The sequence below is a fragment of the Ptychodera flava genome, chromosome 6 (genome assembly GCF_041260155.1).
Source record: "Ptychodera flava strain L36383 chromosome 6, AS_Pfla_20210202, whole genome shotgun sequence".
In the NCBI taxonomy this organism is placed as follows: Eukaryota; Metazoa; Hemichordata; class Enteropneusta; family Ptychoderidae; genus Ptychodera; species Ptychodera flava.
Window position 1 is genome coordinate 42,984,321 of NC_091933.1, and position 19,156 is coordinate 43,003,476.

A 19,156-nucleotide genomic window follows, 5' to 3' on the forward strand; every position below is an offset into this window, starting at 1 on the left:
GCATCATTCAAAATAATGGAATTAGTACTAGCATTGTAATTCACTGAGGATTTTCATTTGAAATGTCCTGAATTTTCTGGTCCAAGATACCCTACCGCTGCAATGCTTTGCATACATCCTAGACACGCCATGTTCAACATTCAATAGATATTTTTATTCCATTACTTATCTATGACTGGAATTTACACATAGTAAAATCAACGTCACTCTTGTACCAACAAGTTTTGTCATGTTTAGTCTGGTTAAAACATCACATTGAAACCATTTTCATATCTCATGTCTTTAGTTTCCTTAAGACTCAGCCTTGATGTATGTATGTCATTTACAGTTTCTGAATCACAGAGGGCATTGCATGTGACATCTGAAATAAAATTCCGCTTATCCTTTTTGGAAGTTGCATATCAAATCTTTTCTGTGAAACTGATATTTAGTCAGGGACGGTCTGGAAAGCATTGCCACAAAGAACATGGAAAGATGATGTTACGTGTTGAGTAATGTGACCACAGAGGTAGTTCTACTGTAAGGACAGACTGGCTTATTTTCATGTGAAGAAATTTTATTTTCATTCCTGTCTAGACACAAGAGTTGAATATGTATATATATTTATTATTAAAATATCCATATCATTTATTATTAGGATACTGATATCATTGTATGGAGTGGCTCACAGTTCATGAAGGCTATTTCACTGTTGACCAATACATGCTGCTGTCTGAGTTACACGACATAACATTACAGTTGCTATTTTGGGAATGAAACATTTAAATCAATGATATATGTTAATCTGTTTGGATATTGACTCTACAGTTTGCATTACTGACTACAATATGCCAGTGGGAATGTACGTTTACTGTTTATTTTATATACACAAAAAGCAACTTTCACTTCCTTCATTTCATTTCATGACATCTTGTCATGAATATCAGTGAATGACCTAGAATATTTCAGTTTCTGAAGTCTGTAAACCGTTTGGTATGTCAGCTCTCATATTCAAGAGACAAGGTTATTGACCTAAGCGATGTCAGACATCAAAGATGCTGTAAAACATGGCATCAGGGTGTGCGGGTATCAGGGTATGCAGTATCAGGGTGTGCGGTATCAGGGTATGCATCAACTTTTCAAGGTGAAAACACTCATAAAACAAGACATTACAGCATTCTTGAATTGCCAGCAGCCATCAGATTCATTCTTGAGGTTATGATACCACAACTACTTAGAAGTTTACAGGCATCGCTAACCAAGCACATTAAAAGTTTGTCTTTGATGTGATCAAAGTCTCTTAAAATACTGTACAATATGCTTCAATTGTGTGATGAACCACCAGCAAAGTATTGTGGTCTTGTTTATTTATGTACCCGATAGGCTACTGTTGCCGGTAGAACAATCCCAAAATGATTTTAGTGCCATTTTTAGGAGACTGAATTTTCTGTGGAGACACTAATCAGCTTTTTATGCGTGACATCTTGGGGTTAAAGTATAATGGATAGCCAAGTTAAGGCAGGCAGTTGCATGGAATTGTTCATAGTCTATTGTCTTGGTGTATAATAGAGGGTCATGCATAATGCAAATCACTTGGGAAATTTGAAAAATGGGCTACTCGCATGTGGTGAGGTTTTTGGGACCTTTGAATATCACAACTTTTATATTTAAATACATGAATTTGGCACCAACTTCAGTATGTTAAACATAGGAGTTGATTTCACTTGCTGAGCAACTGGTGGTTCTTACTGGAAACCATAAATAGAACATTTAACACGTGTCATTGTTTTATACTGGCTTCCATATACCAATTGAATAGGACACTCTTACCTGCTCCAGTTGTCTGTGTGGTAGCTACAGGACCTGCTACGTCATCCATGTCGTTGATTGCTCGAACTCTAACGTCGTACTTCGTACCACTGTCCAAATCAGTAAGGATTATCCAACTGCGATCTAGTGGGTCAATTTCGTCTGAGTTTTCCCAGTCCGCATCCTTGACACCTAGTAAAAATCACACACAAAATGTACACCTTCAGTGTCTTGGAACACACAGCTTACACAGTGTTCTATCTGCAGCCTGGGTGAATTAACAGACGGGCAACACAAGCTCCGATCAACTTTGCTGTGACTTTCCGGCAGAGGTGAGGACAGTGAAAAAAAAAAGAAAGAGAGACAGACAGAGAGAGGTGAGACCCCTCCCAGTATACAGGCACGTTTGCAAAGGTGAAGCCTAGTGCAGTGATGCATATCAAATCAGTAGAAATCAACAATAGACCTTCTCATGTTATGTGCTGTACAATAGACAAACACGGACACTCTCCTGTGCAAACATAATATAACTGATCAGCAAAGGAAAGGTAGGATTATGACAGGAGCACCAGGATAGGAGATGCCACATTACAATAAAGACATTTGAAACAACAAATGCATAGGAAGGGCTAGTACTGCTACCACACTACGCAACTATATGTAAATTGCACACAGAAGCCAACGACATGTGTGTGAGCTGAAGGTACACAGACATGACATGCGTCTCACCAGTGGTTGAGCATACAGGTTAGTTTTGGCATCAGAGGGTTAGCATAGCAAGTCAGGATTCCACTCTACAAAACAGCCAACGATAATCTTTCTGTCAACAAACATCACAATCCAAAAACACACGCATCCGCCATGATCTATGAAACCCTCACTTGGCCCAGTATATATCAGTGGTGATGTCACAGGTTGTGCCCAGTGCATCATGGGAGCTAATGAATATTTATATATGTAAATTTGACTAGCATCATCCCATTTCACTTTCATGATCTGCCAGTGCATGCATGATCTCAACAACTGTAATTTTCGTCATGATTGCAGCTTGCATATTACTACAGCTGGTGCACAAAACTTCACTAACCAACATCTTAAAATTAATTTGCTGATGGAGACATGAATCCCATATAGAAACCAATTTCACTTTATTTTTTGTATTTTCATTCAATCTCTTTGAACAAGTTCTTTCCCTCTGTGTTTTTCATGAAGTGACCGACTTAACTTGCATGTGTTCTAAATTTTACAACGACCTTACCATCTTCTACAAACAACAATTATGGCAAGTGAACATGAAAGTAAGATCTTCATGGCATATTAAACTACAGAATTTTATGTGGTATCATCATTATTAAACAAATCAACATCATTAACATGACTACCATCACACATTTATCATAATCATCACCATCATCGCCATCATTACAAGTATCATAATAATCTTCATCCTGTTGTTATGGTGACCACCTATAACACTGTCACCAAACAGTACATAACAGTAAACAAATAAACACACATACTGACAACACACAGCTAATGTAAAACAGCACAGCATAAAGTACAGTTCATAATTATAAATAGGGCAGCAATTCAAAGACCCTACCATTGTTCCTTACAATGGTCTGAGTTGACATAAACACTTCCTCAAACATACAGTCCATGATTTTTAGAGACGAAGTCTGCCTCTGGATTAACTCTTACAATGGTGTGAGTTGACAAAAACACTTCCTCAAACACGGAGGCCATAATGGTGATTTTAGTCATGTATTTTTTTCTTCAGTCATGTACAGCACGCTGAGATGTATGGGTTCTAAGCTTTAACAAAGTTTTTAACAATAATAATAATAACAATGATTTTTGAACACAAAGTCTGCCTCTGTACAATGTCACACCAGTTCCTTATACAGTACATAAGTAAGGGATGGGAGTACAGTATAATAAGAAGTATAATAAGATAAAAGTACTGCATCCAGGCTTTGTTAAAGAATTTGCGCAACAGATTTGTTGCCACATTTCTAGAAAATATTTCAGATACATCTCATTTCCTGTCAAAATTTTAGTATTACAGCATGTCCAACACTTCAATATCTTTACACTTTCTGTTAATATTTCAGTAATTGTCACATTTCCTGCCAACATTTTCATATTCAGAATTACAATGTGTTTTTTTTTGGTTTTGTGTCCAGAGGTCAAAACATCCTGTTTTAAACTTTTCTGTCATGTGCAAATGAATGTTATTGCTTGCTGCTTGGTTTGCACATTTTCCTGTTGACATGTTTTGGTTGGTGAGATGGTGAAATTTATAAGAAACTTGTAAGAGTAAACCATATCATTGAACTCTAAAATTGTCATCAGCAATGGATTGAGTAAAAAAATTCACCAAATGAACATTTGTCTGTGTATGACATCATCTTTGGGCTATTTTAGACAGAAAAGATTTTTGTGTACTGTAACACTGTACTCAATGGTACTCACTATCAGAGACATGTTTCACATTGGGAAATGTGCGGTGCCAAGTTTTATATCAAAATGCCTGGTGAAAGTGTGGCATGAAAACCCTTGATTGTGGGATGAGAACAATGTCTGATGTGATCCACTACAGGACAGGAAAAAACTTGTCAGTAACTGTGTATTTGTGACAATTACTGCCTTGAGGAAGATTGATCATGAAAAAATGTTTCACTTGATTCAAGACATTGCAGAAAACAGGAAAACTCTGGTCAGTTGTGAAAATTAAGTAAACCATCAAAAAATTGGGTATGGAAAAACATATCATGCAAAGTCTGTCAATGGCTGGATGGAAGTTAAAACTTTGACATTCTGTGCAGGGGCTGAAAACCTGGCAATGGAAAATTAGTATCCATAGTACACAGTGGTGTATCGGAGAGAAATATTCTCTAGTGTCACCACACCACTCAACATTTGCTGTGATGCTAGTCTATCTTCAACATTTTACCCATTGTGACCAAGTGTGCTGCAGTACATATGACACTGAGTATACTTCCTGCCGGCTTTGCTATAATGCTTGGATCATGTTGACGTTAATTCAGCGGTGTTCTGATCTGACTCAAATCATTCAACAGATATAGTTAATAAAGTTGGTCAGATGATGAGAGTCCAGTTGTGATTATGAAAATTGAAACTGATCTGCATGACAGACAAAGGGAAAACATAATTATTGTTGTTTGTTTGTTTGAAAGAAGACAAAAATGAACAGGAGCATTACCTGTCTGCTTGTACTGCACGATGAAGTTATCAACAGAGGGACTATCTTTATCTTCTACCCATGTCACATTCATGGAGGAGTCACTGATTAAACTGAAATCAGGTGCTGATGGTGGAAGTGGAGCTGTAAAAGAAGGGAGACTGGTATGAGTTATCGCTGTTGCAAGCACAGACTTTACACAGCAATGGAGCTTGCAAACAATTTCACTGGGCCATGTGTGTGTAAGGTATGTAATAATAACAAGACAGTGACATCACTGAATGCATGGCAAATGGTGTAACTTAGAAATCCTTAGCTGGCTGAAATGGCTATTTCTACCACTCTATTTAAAAATTGAAAAGTAGTACAACGGTTCCATGGCTGTGCCAGAGTCCAGGACACAAAACGGTGATGAAATGTGGTCAACCAATTAGTCTCCTGTATGGTAATCCCCTCAAAACATAATTTTTTAAACTTTTTGCTCAAACTTTCCTAAATGCAAATTTGTAACATTCTCTTTCAAAATAAAATGTACAATGTCTGGTCAGAGAGTGAAATTTTGGATGACAAAGGTTTATACTTAAAATTTACCAATATTTGAAATTCAAAATGGTCTCTATTCCTTGTAATAACTCTAAGGGGAAAATATAGTCTCTGTTTCTTGTAATTGTCGCTATTCCTTGTATAAACTCTATGGGGGGAAAATATGATTTTCAACTTTAACAAATGCAAGATTGATTTGAACATTTGATTTTTTTCCTCTGGCTTCAAGATTAGAACCTAGAACCACAGAGGCAGCAGGGCAGAAAAGCATTTCAGAAATTTGAGTGTTCAAAAATACTGTCCCCATGGTACATTACTCCTGAACTTGCTCCATGAATCAGCCCTGTAAGTCAAGAAACAGAAATAATCGTCTCTACAAATGATTATTTCCCCTAGCAACATTAACTGAACAAAATAGGGAGACGAACTGCGAGTACTTACGTCCCATGACTCTTGTAATGGTACTCTTTGTTGTGAATTCACCATCTCCAGCATTGGTACGTGCTGCTATACTGACACGGTACTCCTCCTCTGCTGCCAAGCCACCGATCTTCTTCCTGAAGATAAACGGGTCTGAAATGGGTTCCTCTTTCTCAGTGCCACTCTCCGTACCTCGAACTGCTGACAGAAAGAGTGGAAAACGTAAGCAAGAGAGTACATTGCTGTGGATATTTTCAAAAGATTACACAATGTAAGGGTTTACAGAAAACCACATTAGAATTCAATATTATCTTGAGAAGAATATTTTTATTTATTTACCGTGAAAAAGCATGCTACGACAAGTAGATGAGTCCAGTGTAATTAAAATCTTTATTTTGCACCATCTCAGAATTTTGAAAGGTAGTTAGGTGAGTGGTTTAAAGTAACACATGGAAAATTTTACACAAGCAAGATTGATATTTACTTGATTGTCAATGAAATACAAGTTGTCTATGAATCAAAGCAAAAACCTCTTCAGCTCAACAATAATTTATACAATAACGTCATTTTCTACAAGCATGCAGGCATACATTTTACAAAATTTGTAAATAAAGATTTGTAGGCAGAAAAGCTAAACAGTACAGTCCCATAAAAATACACACACGGAAAATTCCAAAAACCAATACCTTTGGGGTGTAGCCCTTGGGATTCAGAATGTCAGGGGTGAAAAAATGGTTTGTAAAGATAACTCACATTTGGAATACTTGATGATGTATCCTATTAGGACGCCATTTGGACTTTCAGGGAGACCCCAATTCAGGTACATACCACCTGACAAGCTTGTTACTTCAAAGTCAGACACGGGACCCGGAGCTGTTCAAAAGGAAAAGGAAAAAATTGAGACAATCCTACTCATAATAGGAAAGACAAGATTTGTTGTGTGATGTTGGTTTGTCATAAGATTGCAAGATCAAAAGTAGATGACATCAATAGAGGTAAGGTGTCCTCTTTAACCTCTTGTTCACTTTACTCTGTAAGCTGTATAGATGCAATGCATAAAATATCTTGTGAGCTATTGGCCCACTCAAAGTCAACATAGAAATTCAGTTGGTTCTTTTTCAAAACAGATGTGTATGCTATATCAATGGTTGATTTAAATACTCACTTCCTTCTGGTGTTGATATCACAAAAGCCGGAGTGCTAGGGTCTCCTTCACCAGCGTTGTTGAATGCAAGTACTTGAATTGAATATTTAGAATATGGTGTGAGCCCAGTCAGTACACCGGGTGACTCTTTAAAGACTTCTTCTTCCTTTTCAGCTTGTCGTTTCTTTCTCTGATCTTTGATAGGCTCACTTGAGTATATCACCTGTCATGGTTTAAATGGGAATCCATTCAGAAAGCTCAGAAAGCAAGAGAGGCTGCCATAAACGCAACAAAGCAGTGCAAGCACACTACACAACATACAGTGCCAGCACACTACACAACATACAGTGCTAGCACACCAACACAACATACAGTGCTAGCACACCAACACAACATACAGTGCCAGCACACCAACACAACATACAGTGCTAGCACACCACACAACATACAGTGCTAGCACAAAACATACAGTGCCAGCACACCAACACAACATACAGTGCCAGCACACCAACACAACATACAGTGCCAGCACACCACACAGCATACAGTGCTAGCACACCAACACAACATAGAGTCCAGCACACCAACACAACATACAGTGCCAGCACACCAACAAACATAAAGTGCTAGCACACCAACACAACATACAGTGCTAGCACACCAACACAACATACAGTGCTAGCACACTACACAACATACAGTGCCAGCACACTACACAACATACAGTGTCAGCACACCACACATCATAGTGCCAGCACACCATATAACATACAGTGCCAGCAAACCACAGCACAGTTCCAACAAACCATAGTGCCACCACAACACACCACACCACAGTGCTACCACACCACACAACAGTGCCAGCAAACCAAACAACATACAGTGCCAGCACATCACAAAGCTATGCCAGCACATCACACAACAGTGCAAGCACACCACACAATATACAGTGCCAGCACACCACACAACATACAGTGCCAGCACACCACACAACAGTGCCAGCACACCAAACAACATTACCAACAAACCACAGTGCCAACACACCACACAACAACTACCAGCACAGATTACAATCTTCAAGTTTGAGCTCAGCATATGGCACATGTGGACAAGTAAAAAGGTAGCACACAAAGCCAGAAGATGTACAATATCATATCGATGATACATATATACACAAAATAAAAAATGAAATAGGTCTGTCACTAGACTTTTATTAGGTTGTCTAAGTGGTATTATTTAATAATGCTATAGCTGCCACAATGTTGACCTACGTCTTGCTGATTGTCATGACATACCTTGTACTGGATATTTTCTCCCTGGGCATCTTCTGCCTTAATGGGATTCCAGGTGACTTCTAAACAAGTTGAGTTCACAACTTCCACCTTAACATCGGTTGGCACACCTTTAGGAGCTGTACAACAATGAATACACATTATTACTGCAGACAATGTTTTTTTCAGATTGTCCCCAAAGTTTCAATCAAAAACTTTAACCAATGGAAAGTTGTATCCATGTGATCTAACATTATCAAACAATTGAAAATTCATAAAATTTGGTATGATAGTGCACTAAAATTTTGGTGGGAATAATTACAGCACTCAAAGGTTTGATTGATGTAGGACCCTCAGTGAAGCACATCAGCCAACTCTTCTTACAACATATGCTTTGAGAAATATGTGATTCATATGTGCCAAGTTTCCAGGTTTAACTTCTCTGAGGGTATGTCACAACATCATAATTCCGATTTCTTTTTAACTATGCATCTCCGAGAATATATTACAACATCATAATTCTGATTTCTTTATAACTATGGCATCTTGTAACCTAATGAGAAATGCTCAACAAGACTGAATGGTTTTTGAATGAATGAGATCTTTAAACTGTTTCCATACTATAGGATTTGAAAATCTCTTGGTGAGGTGACTTGGCTGATGGCTTCTGGAGACAAGTGAAGTCAACACAGCATGACAAGGAGCTGGCAGAGTAGATGTGAATGCGAACTGATTGTATTATGTTAGGCTACATATCCATCATATGTGAAAGTGTTGCAATACAAAAAAGAAACAAACACATCACCAATGATACCAAAATGCTAACATTCTTAGCTGACCAACATTAATACCTAGATGTCAATATGGATTCTTGACCTTTTTATTTTCTTGTAATTTTTGCCACCCTTTTTCATTGCCAGGTATTGACAACATGATTTTCATTTGATATCAAGATATGTTCACTTGAATGATATCAAAATCTGTGTGTTGTTACACACAGCATGTGGGGAGAGCGCAGAGTAAACAAAGAATTACATATGATCAAACTGAATCAACGAAATGGAATATAATTACCATCTTCGCCTGAGAAGCCAACAGTGAGGACTGGCTGAGGTGAAGGTCCCTCAGAGTTTTCACTTTGAATGGAAATATCATACGCTTGGAATGTAGGGGTGTTCTCCACAATAAACCTGTTCTCCTGCCAGTTACTGATGACTTCATCTTCCCAGTCGGTCTCTCCCTGCTTACGGTATCTTAGATTGTACCTGAAGTCAGGCCCATTGTGATCTTCTTGGGGAACGGGCTAGAAAGTAAAATACACAGAGAAAACAAAGTCATTTAACAAATACAAACCACAGTAATGAGTCATGAAGGTAGAATATTTGATGAAGAAAGATAGAGCATTCCACTATTTTATATTTCGAGGGACATTTACTTCTCAGGAACACAGGTTTTAAAATGGAATTCTAAACTACACCAGATGAACGATGGGCCAATCTTCCTGATGGCATTAATCACTGCTTGTCTGGGGAGCCTTTCATGATGAACAAATACAAAGATACTCCGCAGGATAGTGTTGGATTGTTCTGTAGGTTAGCATGGGGGTAGTGTCATTCAGTCTTGTCATACTATATTTACCTGCACACAAACAGTTAATGATATGTCTATATTTACCTGCACACAAACAGTTAATGATATGTCTATTTACATAAAGGATGAGTATAACAATACTATATTTACCTGCACACAAACAGTTAATGATAATTACATAAAGGATGAGTATAACAATACCACACTAAATATGATTATCTAATTCATTCATCGTTACTCTGTAGCTATTTCTGATTCTTATTGTTATTCCTGTCTGATCTGTCATACATTAATTATTTATAAGTCAAAAATGTTATTTCAGACAATGATATAAATGTGGAATTTTTTGAAGATATATATATATATATATAGCTCAACATGTTATGCAATTGTTCTGTGTCCCGGTTGTAACAAGTAAAGAGTGGAACCTCTATGCTGATCTCTGATGTTCATCTGTTATATGAGAGTGTTTATGACTGTGTGAGTGTAATTACCACCATCGGGAGAGTGTTATTATAAGTGAAGTCAAATCTATTCATAGGCTAGTAGACATGTGAGTGCACGTGATGAAGTTTGACCAGCTGTATGATTTGATATGTTGTTGACGTCAAACTATCTTCAAATTTTCTGAGATAGACTTTTATCCATCCAATGAAAGAGCCTTTTACTGCAGTCAACAGCATTCACATGTGACCGTAAAGGTCAGGCTATTAAAATTCAAAATTTTTTACTTCATACTACATTTCCCTCATTTCCAAAAACTCAGTCATATTATGAGGTAAAACAGAAAATAAAAGGGATGATCGGAGTGTTTAGTAATAGATCTGGTGATTGGCAACATTTAGTTTCTGTGAGGATTGAGTACTATGTCCAACATTTTTGTGTACATTTGTATAGACATGGCAATATTTCAATGGGACAATCATTTACCATTTATCTTGTTCAAACTTGTATATATAGTTTTAGTCTGTGCATACTACAATAACACTTGTATACACATCCTTTAGTGAATACACTTACATGAACTGCATTCTACTTTTAAGTAAAATAATGAGAGAATTTGCAGCCAATGGTCTTTTAATGATAGTCATTAATATTCAACCACCGTGGACTACAAAGCCTCATTTCTTTGCCAATATTTTACCACCAAATGTACACAGCAAATAAATTTGTTACGTATAATATGATGTAATTTTTACTCCGATGATAATATTTGTCTGTGTTAATGTTACCTTGTATGTCCAGAACTGAAATAAGAGGCACTTAAATAGCAGTAACAAGACCAGCTACAAGACCAGTAATTCACTTCCGGGTTTGTTAATCAAACAGTTAAGGTGAACAATAATCCTGAGCTATGAATTTTGATACCTGCAATGTCATTTGTTTTGAGCTTGGATTTGAAACATTTTTTGCCAAGATCATTGTCTGCTTGAATCAAAATGCAGAGTGTTGTGAAAGATGGCTGTAACATTCTGTGGTAATACTAGGAGTCATACTAGGCTTATGACATTGTAGCAATGAACACAAATTTCTGTACAAAAACAGTTGGGGGCGCTATTTTCATCACTAACTCTAAATTTCCGTGGCCTTGCCCACACGAAAAATTCATCAGTAGTCAAGCTGACATTGACCTAATACCTGTCAAGAGGAATCGTGCTGCTGAATGTTTTAAAACAGGGAAATTGAGCTCAACACTACTGTGGTGGCCTATGGGAAATTAATTAGTGCTCTAGAGCCATTACAAACACTGATAATACATACCTCCCATGTGATAATCATATTTGATGGCAAGTCTCCTTTTCCATGCAACTTGGAAGGATTTTTTTCTGGAGGAGCTGGCGAAGTACTGTATTCTCCAACCTCTTCGCTGGGGGCAGAGTTGCCAATTCCATTCTTAGCAATCACACGGAACTTGTAGGTTACCCATGGTGAAAGGTTCATTGTGGTTTGGGTTTGATCTCCTGCTACCTCCGTCAGTTGCTTCCACTCACTAAAGCCAGTGAAAGCAGTGGCATACTGGATGATATATGCCTCTATTGGTGAGTTGTTTGGCTCAGACGGTGACCAGATGAGATCCAGTTCAATGTCATTAGCGTTGTCAACCTGGACATTCAACGGTGCTGATGGTACATCTGACGGTAAAAAAGAAATCTACAGGTCATCTCCAAGTTCTCTATGCAAAGCCCTTTAACTATCTGTGTGATGACTTTATAATCTTGTTTGTCTTTGTTAATTTTGTTGAAATGCTCTTCTCTGCATAGGATACCCAAAAATATGACATATGTTCATAGCAGCTTTTTACCATTGCAAACAGTCAACAATAACCATCCATTGTGCACTGAACAGATGACGTATTAAATCAAATGGAATGTCTTGGAGTTTGTCTGATCTGCGTTTTGTACCGCACTTACTTTAGACAAAGTTTGCCCTGGTGATTGTGGACATCTGTGAGCAAATACACCTTTGGGAGAAATAGGACTATATAAAGCGTCCAAATCAACTGTAAGTTTTGGATGTTTCTGAGCAAGGCATAATAATTGAAATACTTTTGCAGAAGAAAAACATGGGGCATAATTTGTAAAGGACATTGAACAATGTTCACTTTTTTGAATGACAACAGAATTCTCTCTAGGGTTTTCTTTAAAGTTTTGTATTCACCAAACAGAACATATTACATAGAACTTCACTAATAGCAGTTTTTCAATGATAATAGAGATTGTAATTACGAAAACTCACTTATCAATGACTTGGCAAGAGAAATTTGCCTCATAGCTATCTCTGTGCAAACCTTGTACTTACTCTGCACTGTCAACTTTGCAGATGCTCTGGCTTCATCCAGTTCAGTTTGTGCAACACAAACATAGTCATTTGTGTCTGACATCTGAGTTCTACTGATAATCAAGGAAGAATCATCTCCAATGGTATACCGTGATGTAGCCAGTTCAGTCTCCAGACGAACTCCATCCCTCTCCCAGGATACAACAAGTTCCAGTGACGAATCATGGGTGATGGAGCACTGGAATTGAGCACGCTCACCTTCCCGTACAAAAGTGTCTTGGGGAGGCTGGACAATTTCTGTCTTATCTGTGACAAGAACAAAGACAGTTGAGGGAAGTCTCATGAGGCAAAGCCTGAAACTAATGCATTGATATTGTATATTTTACAAACTTTCATGTCTATGCAGGAATTTATATCATTTAATAACTGCTGTACTATGAAATGATTATCACTGATTGATCAGGATCTATCAAAGAACACATCCAGCTTTCGTAAGAAATGCCTATCTACTTTCAAGACTGCCCATCGCAGTTGCTGTTGTACATGACTTCAAAGCTACGCATCAGTCCTACCTCACCAGAATGCTTCAGTGATATTAACTCTGACTCACTAATAACTGCATGATACTCAAATGATTATACACATAATAATATCGGGGAATCTACAACCTTGTCACTATCATGGTTAGGCTTAAACCCATTATTATGAATGTGGATGAGACTGTTTACAGGGAATAGGGGTGAACAGGGTGGAAAAGGAACGAGACTGTTTACAGGAATGGGGGTGAACAGGGTGGAAAAGGAACGAGACTGTTTACAGGGAATGGGGGTGAACAGGGTGGAAAAGGAACGAGACTGTTTACAGGGAATGGGGGTGAACAGGGTGGAAAGGAACGAGACTGTTTACAGGGAATGGGGGTGAACAGGGTGGAAAAGGAACGAGACTGTTTACAGGGAATGGGGGTGAACAGGTGGAAAAGGAACGAGACTGTTTACAGGGAATAGGGTGAACAGGGTGAAAAGGAACGAGACTGTTTACAGGGAATGGGGTGTGAACAGGGTGGAAAAGGAACGAGACTGTTTACAGGGAATGGGGGTGAACAGGGTGGAAAAGGAACGAGACTGTTTACAGGGAATGGGGGGAACAGGGTGGAAAAGGAACGAGACTGTTTACAGGGAATGGGGGTGAACAGGGTGGAAAAGGAACGAGACTGTTTACAGGGAATGGGGTGAACAGGGTGGAAAAGGAACGAGACTGTTTACAGGGAATGGGGGTGAACAGGGTGGAAAAGGAACGAGACTGTTTACAGGGAATAGGGGTGAACAGGGTGGAAAGGAACGAGACTGTTTACAGGGAATGGGGGTGAACAGGGTGGAAAAGGAACGAGACTGTTTACAGGGAATGGGGGTGAACAGGGTGGAAAAGGAACGAGACTGTTTACAGGGAATGGGGGTGAACAGGGTGGAAATGGAACAACAATATGTGACTTTACATATTTTGTAGCAACCACCTGATATTTTTGAGTTATTAAAATGAGACTGATCTTTTTGCACCCACACCCCTCATGATCCCATTTTGTCCTATGGATGTCTGACAAAACATATACCTTGTGTATGCATGTACAGAATAAACCACATAAACAACCGCTGCTGATATTGTTCGGTAAACAATGACACGAGGTCATGTCAAGCATCCCCAGTTTCATAAGTTTATTGAATTATATTTGGAACAGACAGACGTACCTTTGATTCTAAGTTTGCCACTGGCATCATCTCGACCAAATTCATTTTCAACACTGCATGTATATTGGCCCGCATCACTCTTGGTCAAGTCACTGATGATCAGAGTGCCATTCCATACAATTTCATATCGACCACCTGACAAAGCCTGCATCAGAAGACAATGAACTTGGGACTTTAATGAAAGTCATACCAGCCAGCTAATTTAAAAGTTGCTTGATGACCCACAAATATGGCAAAGCAAATCGGCTAGCAGCAGATTATCAGACACTTTTCCAAGCACTGCTTGTATATTTCAACAAATCCTTACTTGCAGTTGAGGTGCCTATACTAGTAGACTTGTAGTTGTACACCAAGTTTTTACCGTATTAAGGTAGAATGTGCCTTGGGGGACAGATATTCGGACTCTCAAACTTTTATGATTCTTTTCTGATCTACCACTTGTGGGGGTTCATTTTACAGCTCTTGATGTAAGAAAACTTTTCATCGCCTTAGTTTTACAAAAGTTGAACATTTTATCCATAACATTAACACAGGGATGGCAGCCATTTTGAATTTCAAATATCTATAAAGTTTGGGTAATTTGTTTCTCTAGCACCAAAGTTTGCACGGTGACCCCCGATGTTTATTCTGTAATTTTGAAAGAGAATGGCTGAAAGTATCCTTGTGGAAAGTTTGAGCAAAAGTTTAAGTTTTTCACTTTCGAGGTGCTTATTACCTTTAGAATGAAACTTTTTCAACCTAGAATGAACATCATCAGAAAGACTGGGAAAGACTATAAGCTCAAGGCCAAGTGTACTCACCTGACCTCCAAAGGACCATGTGAAGGTAGGTTCTGGAGAACCAAAGCCATCACAATCAATACTGACACTCTTGCCTTCAACACCGTAAGAAACCTTGGGTGGTGGCTCTCTGATTTCAGCAGGAACAGCTGGTGGACAGGGAAAGAAAAGGAGGAAAAACAAGTTATTGTAAATGGCACAATCTCTTCTTGTAATCTAGGTGATTTGATAAAATTTAACTGAATTGAATTGAAGTGAAAGTATTGCATCAACTCACAAAGAACATTGAGGTACAAGCTTGTCATCATCTCCCCATGGGTGTTCTCTGCTACACACTGGTACACACTGGTGTCACTGACTTTAGCATTGGTGAAGACAATTTGATTCCCTTGGATATTCCTCCTTGGGTTTGTGTCTGTTTATTAAAAAAAAATACATAACAAAACATTTGTTAATAAACCTGACATTCAGAACAACAGAATTCTGTGTGCACTAAAAAAGACATATAGAATCCACATTCTAATTGTATTCTATAACATTTTACACCCCATCATCACTTCAGCCAATACAAAGATGCAAAAGATAAAACATACCTGGACTAGGTATTTCACCTCCATTCTCCAACCATTTGATATTTGGTGGCGGGATTCCTCCAGCATTACACTCCATTGTATAGTCACTATCTGGGGGTATGGTCTTGTCCCTGGGTTTCTCTTCCCAATAGGGGGCAGCTGTATCAGATTCATAAGAAGGGAAACACATACTGTTATCGGTGTTTGCAGCCAGCTTGAAGTCTATCCTTCTTGTACATAAAATGCAAGCCCTTGAGACATATTTGGATTCATGAAATACAACAACTTCAATTCTGACCATCACAACACCATGCATCTTGTTTGTACCCTTTTAACGCCAGATTTTGGTATATTCCCATTGTATTCAATAGATTGGACAGAACTACACTGATTGAAATGGGCGTGAAAGGGTTCATATGATTAAAAATAAAATGTACTCTTGAGAATCAACCATGACTGTTTGGGTCAACTTTTATCTGCAGTACGTTTTTCAGATCTTCATTGTTTACCAACCATTCTTTTTCTTTCAGTCCATGACAATGTATACAGACTTTTTTTTTCATCTTAAAGCCCAGTGCGGACTTAATCCAAAAATCTAGCAACATATTTATATAATGATTGCAATTTCAAAGGAGAAAAAAGACAAAAACACTTCATAATCTTCTTAACACCATATTTAATCCCGATCCCGGGCCTTTTCGAGCTGGGGTTTAACCCTTTGAGTGCCAAAGTCTATTTTTGTCTCATTTATAAAATAAAGCCCTGTCAATTTTTCTCAGATTTTTGCCAAAATTTTCAGACAAAACTGTAGCAAATGAAATATGATGTCCATTTGGTCCAAAATTATCAAAAAATTACAGAAAAATTCATAGAAATTGGTAAAATTTTGCACTAAAATGTTGGCGGAAGAAAATTGCAGCGCTCAAAGGGTTAATTAGATGATCTAGCTGAAGAAACTTCACCTTCAACCTTGACGTCAACAAGCCACTGAGCTTCAGGAGCAACACCGTTTGCTGCAGAGCACTTGTATGAGCCCTCATCACTGAACTCAACTCTCTCAATAGTAAGCGTCTGTCCAAATGATTCAGTTCCTGCTCTGTCTGCTGGCAGTTCAGCATCAACACGCACCCAACTGATTTCTGGAGTCGGACTGTAAGTAAATCAAAAGTGTAAGTAAATTCCAATTCGAAGCAGCATCAATAATATTGGCCATATCCTGACTCAGATACATTCTGTTTTGATTCCTATGGTGAAAATTGAATTTTCTGATAGTATCTTTATTGGATAGGTCCTTAATGACACCAGCCTTGTGAGATCTTCCAGTTGACAATGAACATGAAACTTTCACTGGCATTCTATCCCACCTACATGATTAAAGGGCAAGTAGCTGTATTCTTCACCATTTTTGTTTTTGGTGTAAATTTTCCAAAGCAAATTGAGACACACAGTGTTCAGCTTGTCAACTCGGCCTGTCCATGCATAAACAGCATTGTTAACGTTGATAAGTGAATTCTGGACTAGAATTAAAATGTAAACAATAACAGTGTACTTAACATACTGAAACTGCATTGAAAGGCTAAACAGTAGTTTCAATGTGCTTTAAGTAGAACAAGAAAACTGCAGTTGACATAAAAAGGAAAAACAAGTGTAAAAAATCTTCAAAAGTTACAGCTACTGCCCTTTACCTGTATAAGGTTTGATCTTGTCATTACAATATGAAAATTGTATTGATCTCATAAATTTCCCCGTTCTTTTCCTCATTCAAGTACAATTACCCCATGAGAGTTCACATACAAATATGAATCTATTGATGCTGTTGGTATAAGTAAGTACTCGCCATCTACCTCCCTAAAAATGAAAGCTGAAGTAATATTAAAGTGAATTCTTTAGCTGTTACAGCATCTCAGTTGACAACACCTACTTCCACTGAGTGAAATGACACTAATTTGACCCTTGTGACAATAGCATGAACATTTAAAGAGGTGCCACCAAAACCCAATTCAACAGTTCGTCCTATCTTAGAACCACAACTGTGACTGTCAAGTTTTGTGTCTTTGATAGTGATAGTGACAATGGATGTTACATGTAAATATACTCACTAGGCATCAGCTAGGCATTTCAACTTCATTGTCTGACCCTTCAGTACAACCACGTCTTTATCTGGATGATATATCAGAACAGGGGCACGCTGTACGGCTGGGATCACTGCAAAACAGATGGACAAATCTTGAAAAAGTCCCTCGACCAAGAAGGTTACGAGTGCATCCATACTGCTTCATTACAAGGTGCTGTTATACTTAGGCAGAACAGGCACATTTTTACTGTGGGATGGTATTTGGTGCACTTGCGGGGGTGTTGGGAGAGTACAGTCTTGAACAATAACAGGCTGACATATACATGAAGTATACATGAAGTATACATTTCAAGTGGATTCAAAACAAAAACCAAAGCCCTCTATTACATTGAAATGAACCAAGACCAACCGAAAGTGAACACAAACAAATTTGACCACATGCTTATAACTTTTTTCACTAAACATCGAATGATATAGACCTTCACGTGAGTGTTCCTGTATCGGATGAATTCATTCAGTATTTTCATTGAAACTTCACATGTTAAAAAAAGATTGTGCTCAAAAGGGTTTACAATGCTTATAGGCTGTAAATGTGCCCTTTCACAAGGATAAACCCACTACTAATGATTTTCAGGAAACTGGACTACATCTGTTAGAAGCTTTCTATTTTCATGGCAAACCTCTATATCTAATACTTATACTCTGATTTCACTGTATCAGTTCAGCACATTCATATTTTTAGGTAATTGCACTCAAACTCTACCTAAAATTTCATCTGATTAAAATGAGTGTCATTTCGACTGCCAGACTATTTCTCTTATTTTTGCCATACTACTTCTCTATTTATGTTGGAAAAGCACCAAAACAAAACTACTGAAATCACTAGTGTGACAATACATTTTACAGAGTGTGAAGTTCATTGTAACCAACAGAAATGCCCACAGTACGATTAGAAAGACTGCACTGACATATATACATAGACTTGCCAAGTAAACCATAAATAAACCCCTTATTGGATTTCTTCTCATCAACATGTGAAGTTCCAGAATAAGCATGGATGAATTCACTAGAAGCTGGATCACTCCATAAAGTTCTGTGTTTGATGCATTTTCAAAAAAGACACAATTCCTTCACTGCCATGATTTTTCAACTGAGATTCCTATTTTCCATGTTAGTTCACGATGCGAGTTAGCTCAAATTTGAGACATTTTTTTCCACCAAAAAGAAAAAAGAAACAAAATTATGTCATT

The 19,156-nt window shown here is 38.0% G+C and overlaps 2 protein-coding genes across 11 annotated transcripts in view; one reads left to right on the plus strand and one right to left on the minus strand.

Annotated features, from left to right (window-relative positions):
* Positions 1-19,156, plus strand: part of LOC139135890 (actin nucleation-promoting factor WASL-like) — a 570,409-nt gene that overhangs the window by 481,352 nt on the left and 69,901 nt on the right. The gene's annotated exons all lie outside the window — the stretch shown is intronic.
* LOC139135870 (neuronal cell adhesion molecule-like) overlaps positions 1-19,156 on the minus strand; it is an 83,843-nt gene that overhangs the window by 12,403 nt on the left and 52,284 nt on the right. For all 9 annotated transcript variants that reach the window (XM_070703628.1, XM_070703624.1, XM_070703631.1 and 6 more), the window contains 15 exons: positions 17,932-18,037; positions 16,795-16,982; positions 15,854-15,991; positions 15,538-15,675; positions 15,282-15,409; positions 14,482-14,626; positions 12,761-13,045; positions 11,723-12,093; positions 9,446-9,674; positions 8,396-8,511; positions 7,122-7,323; positions 6,710-6,829; positions 5,978-6,154; positions 5,015-5,137; positions 1,810-1,980 (listed from right to left, as the gene is read on the minus strand). In XM_070703628.1, coding sequence (XP_070559729.1) covers positions 1,810-1,980; positions 5,015-5,137; positions 5,978-6,154; positions 6,710-6,829; positions 7,122-7,323; positions 8,396-8,511; positions 9,446-9,674; positions 11,723-12,093; positions 12,761-13,045; positions 14,482-14,626; positions 15,282-15,409; positions 15,538-15,675; positions 15,854-15,991; positions 16,795-16,982; positions 17,932-18,037 — 2,637 coding nt within the window. The remainder of the gene's footprint in view (positions 1-1,809; positions 1,981-5,014; positions 5,138-5,977; positions 6,155-6,709; positions 6,830-7,121; positions 7,324-8,395; positions 8,512-9,445; positions 9,675-11,722; positions 12,094-12,760; positions 13,046-14,481; positions 14,627-15,281; positions 15,410-15,537; positions 15,676-15,853; positions 15,992-16,794; positions 16,983-17,931; positions 18,038-19,156) is intronic.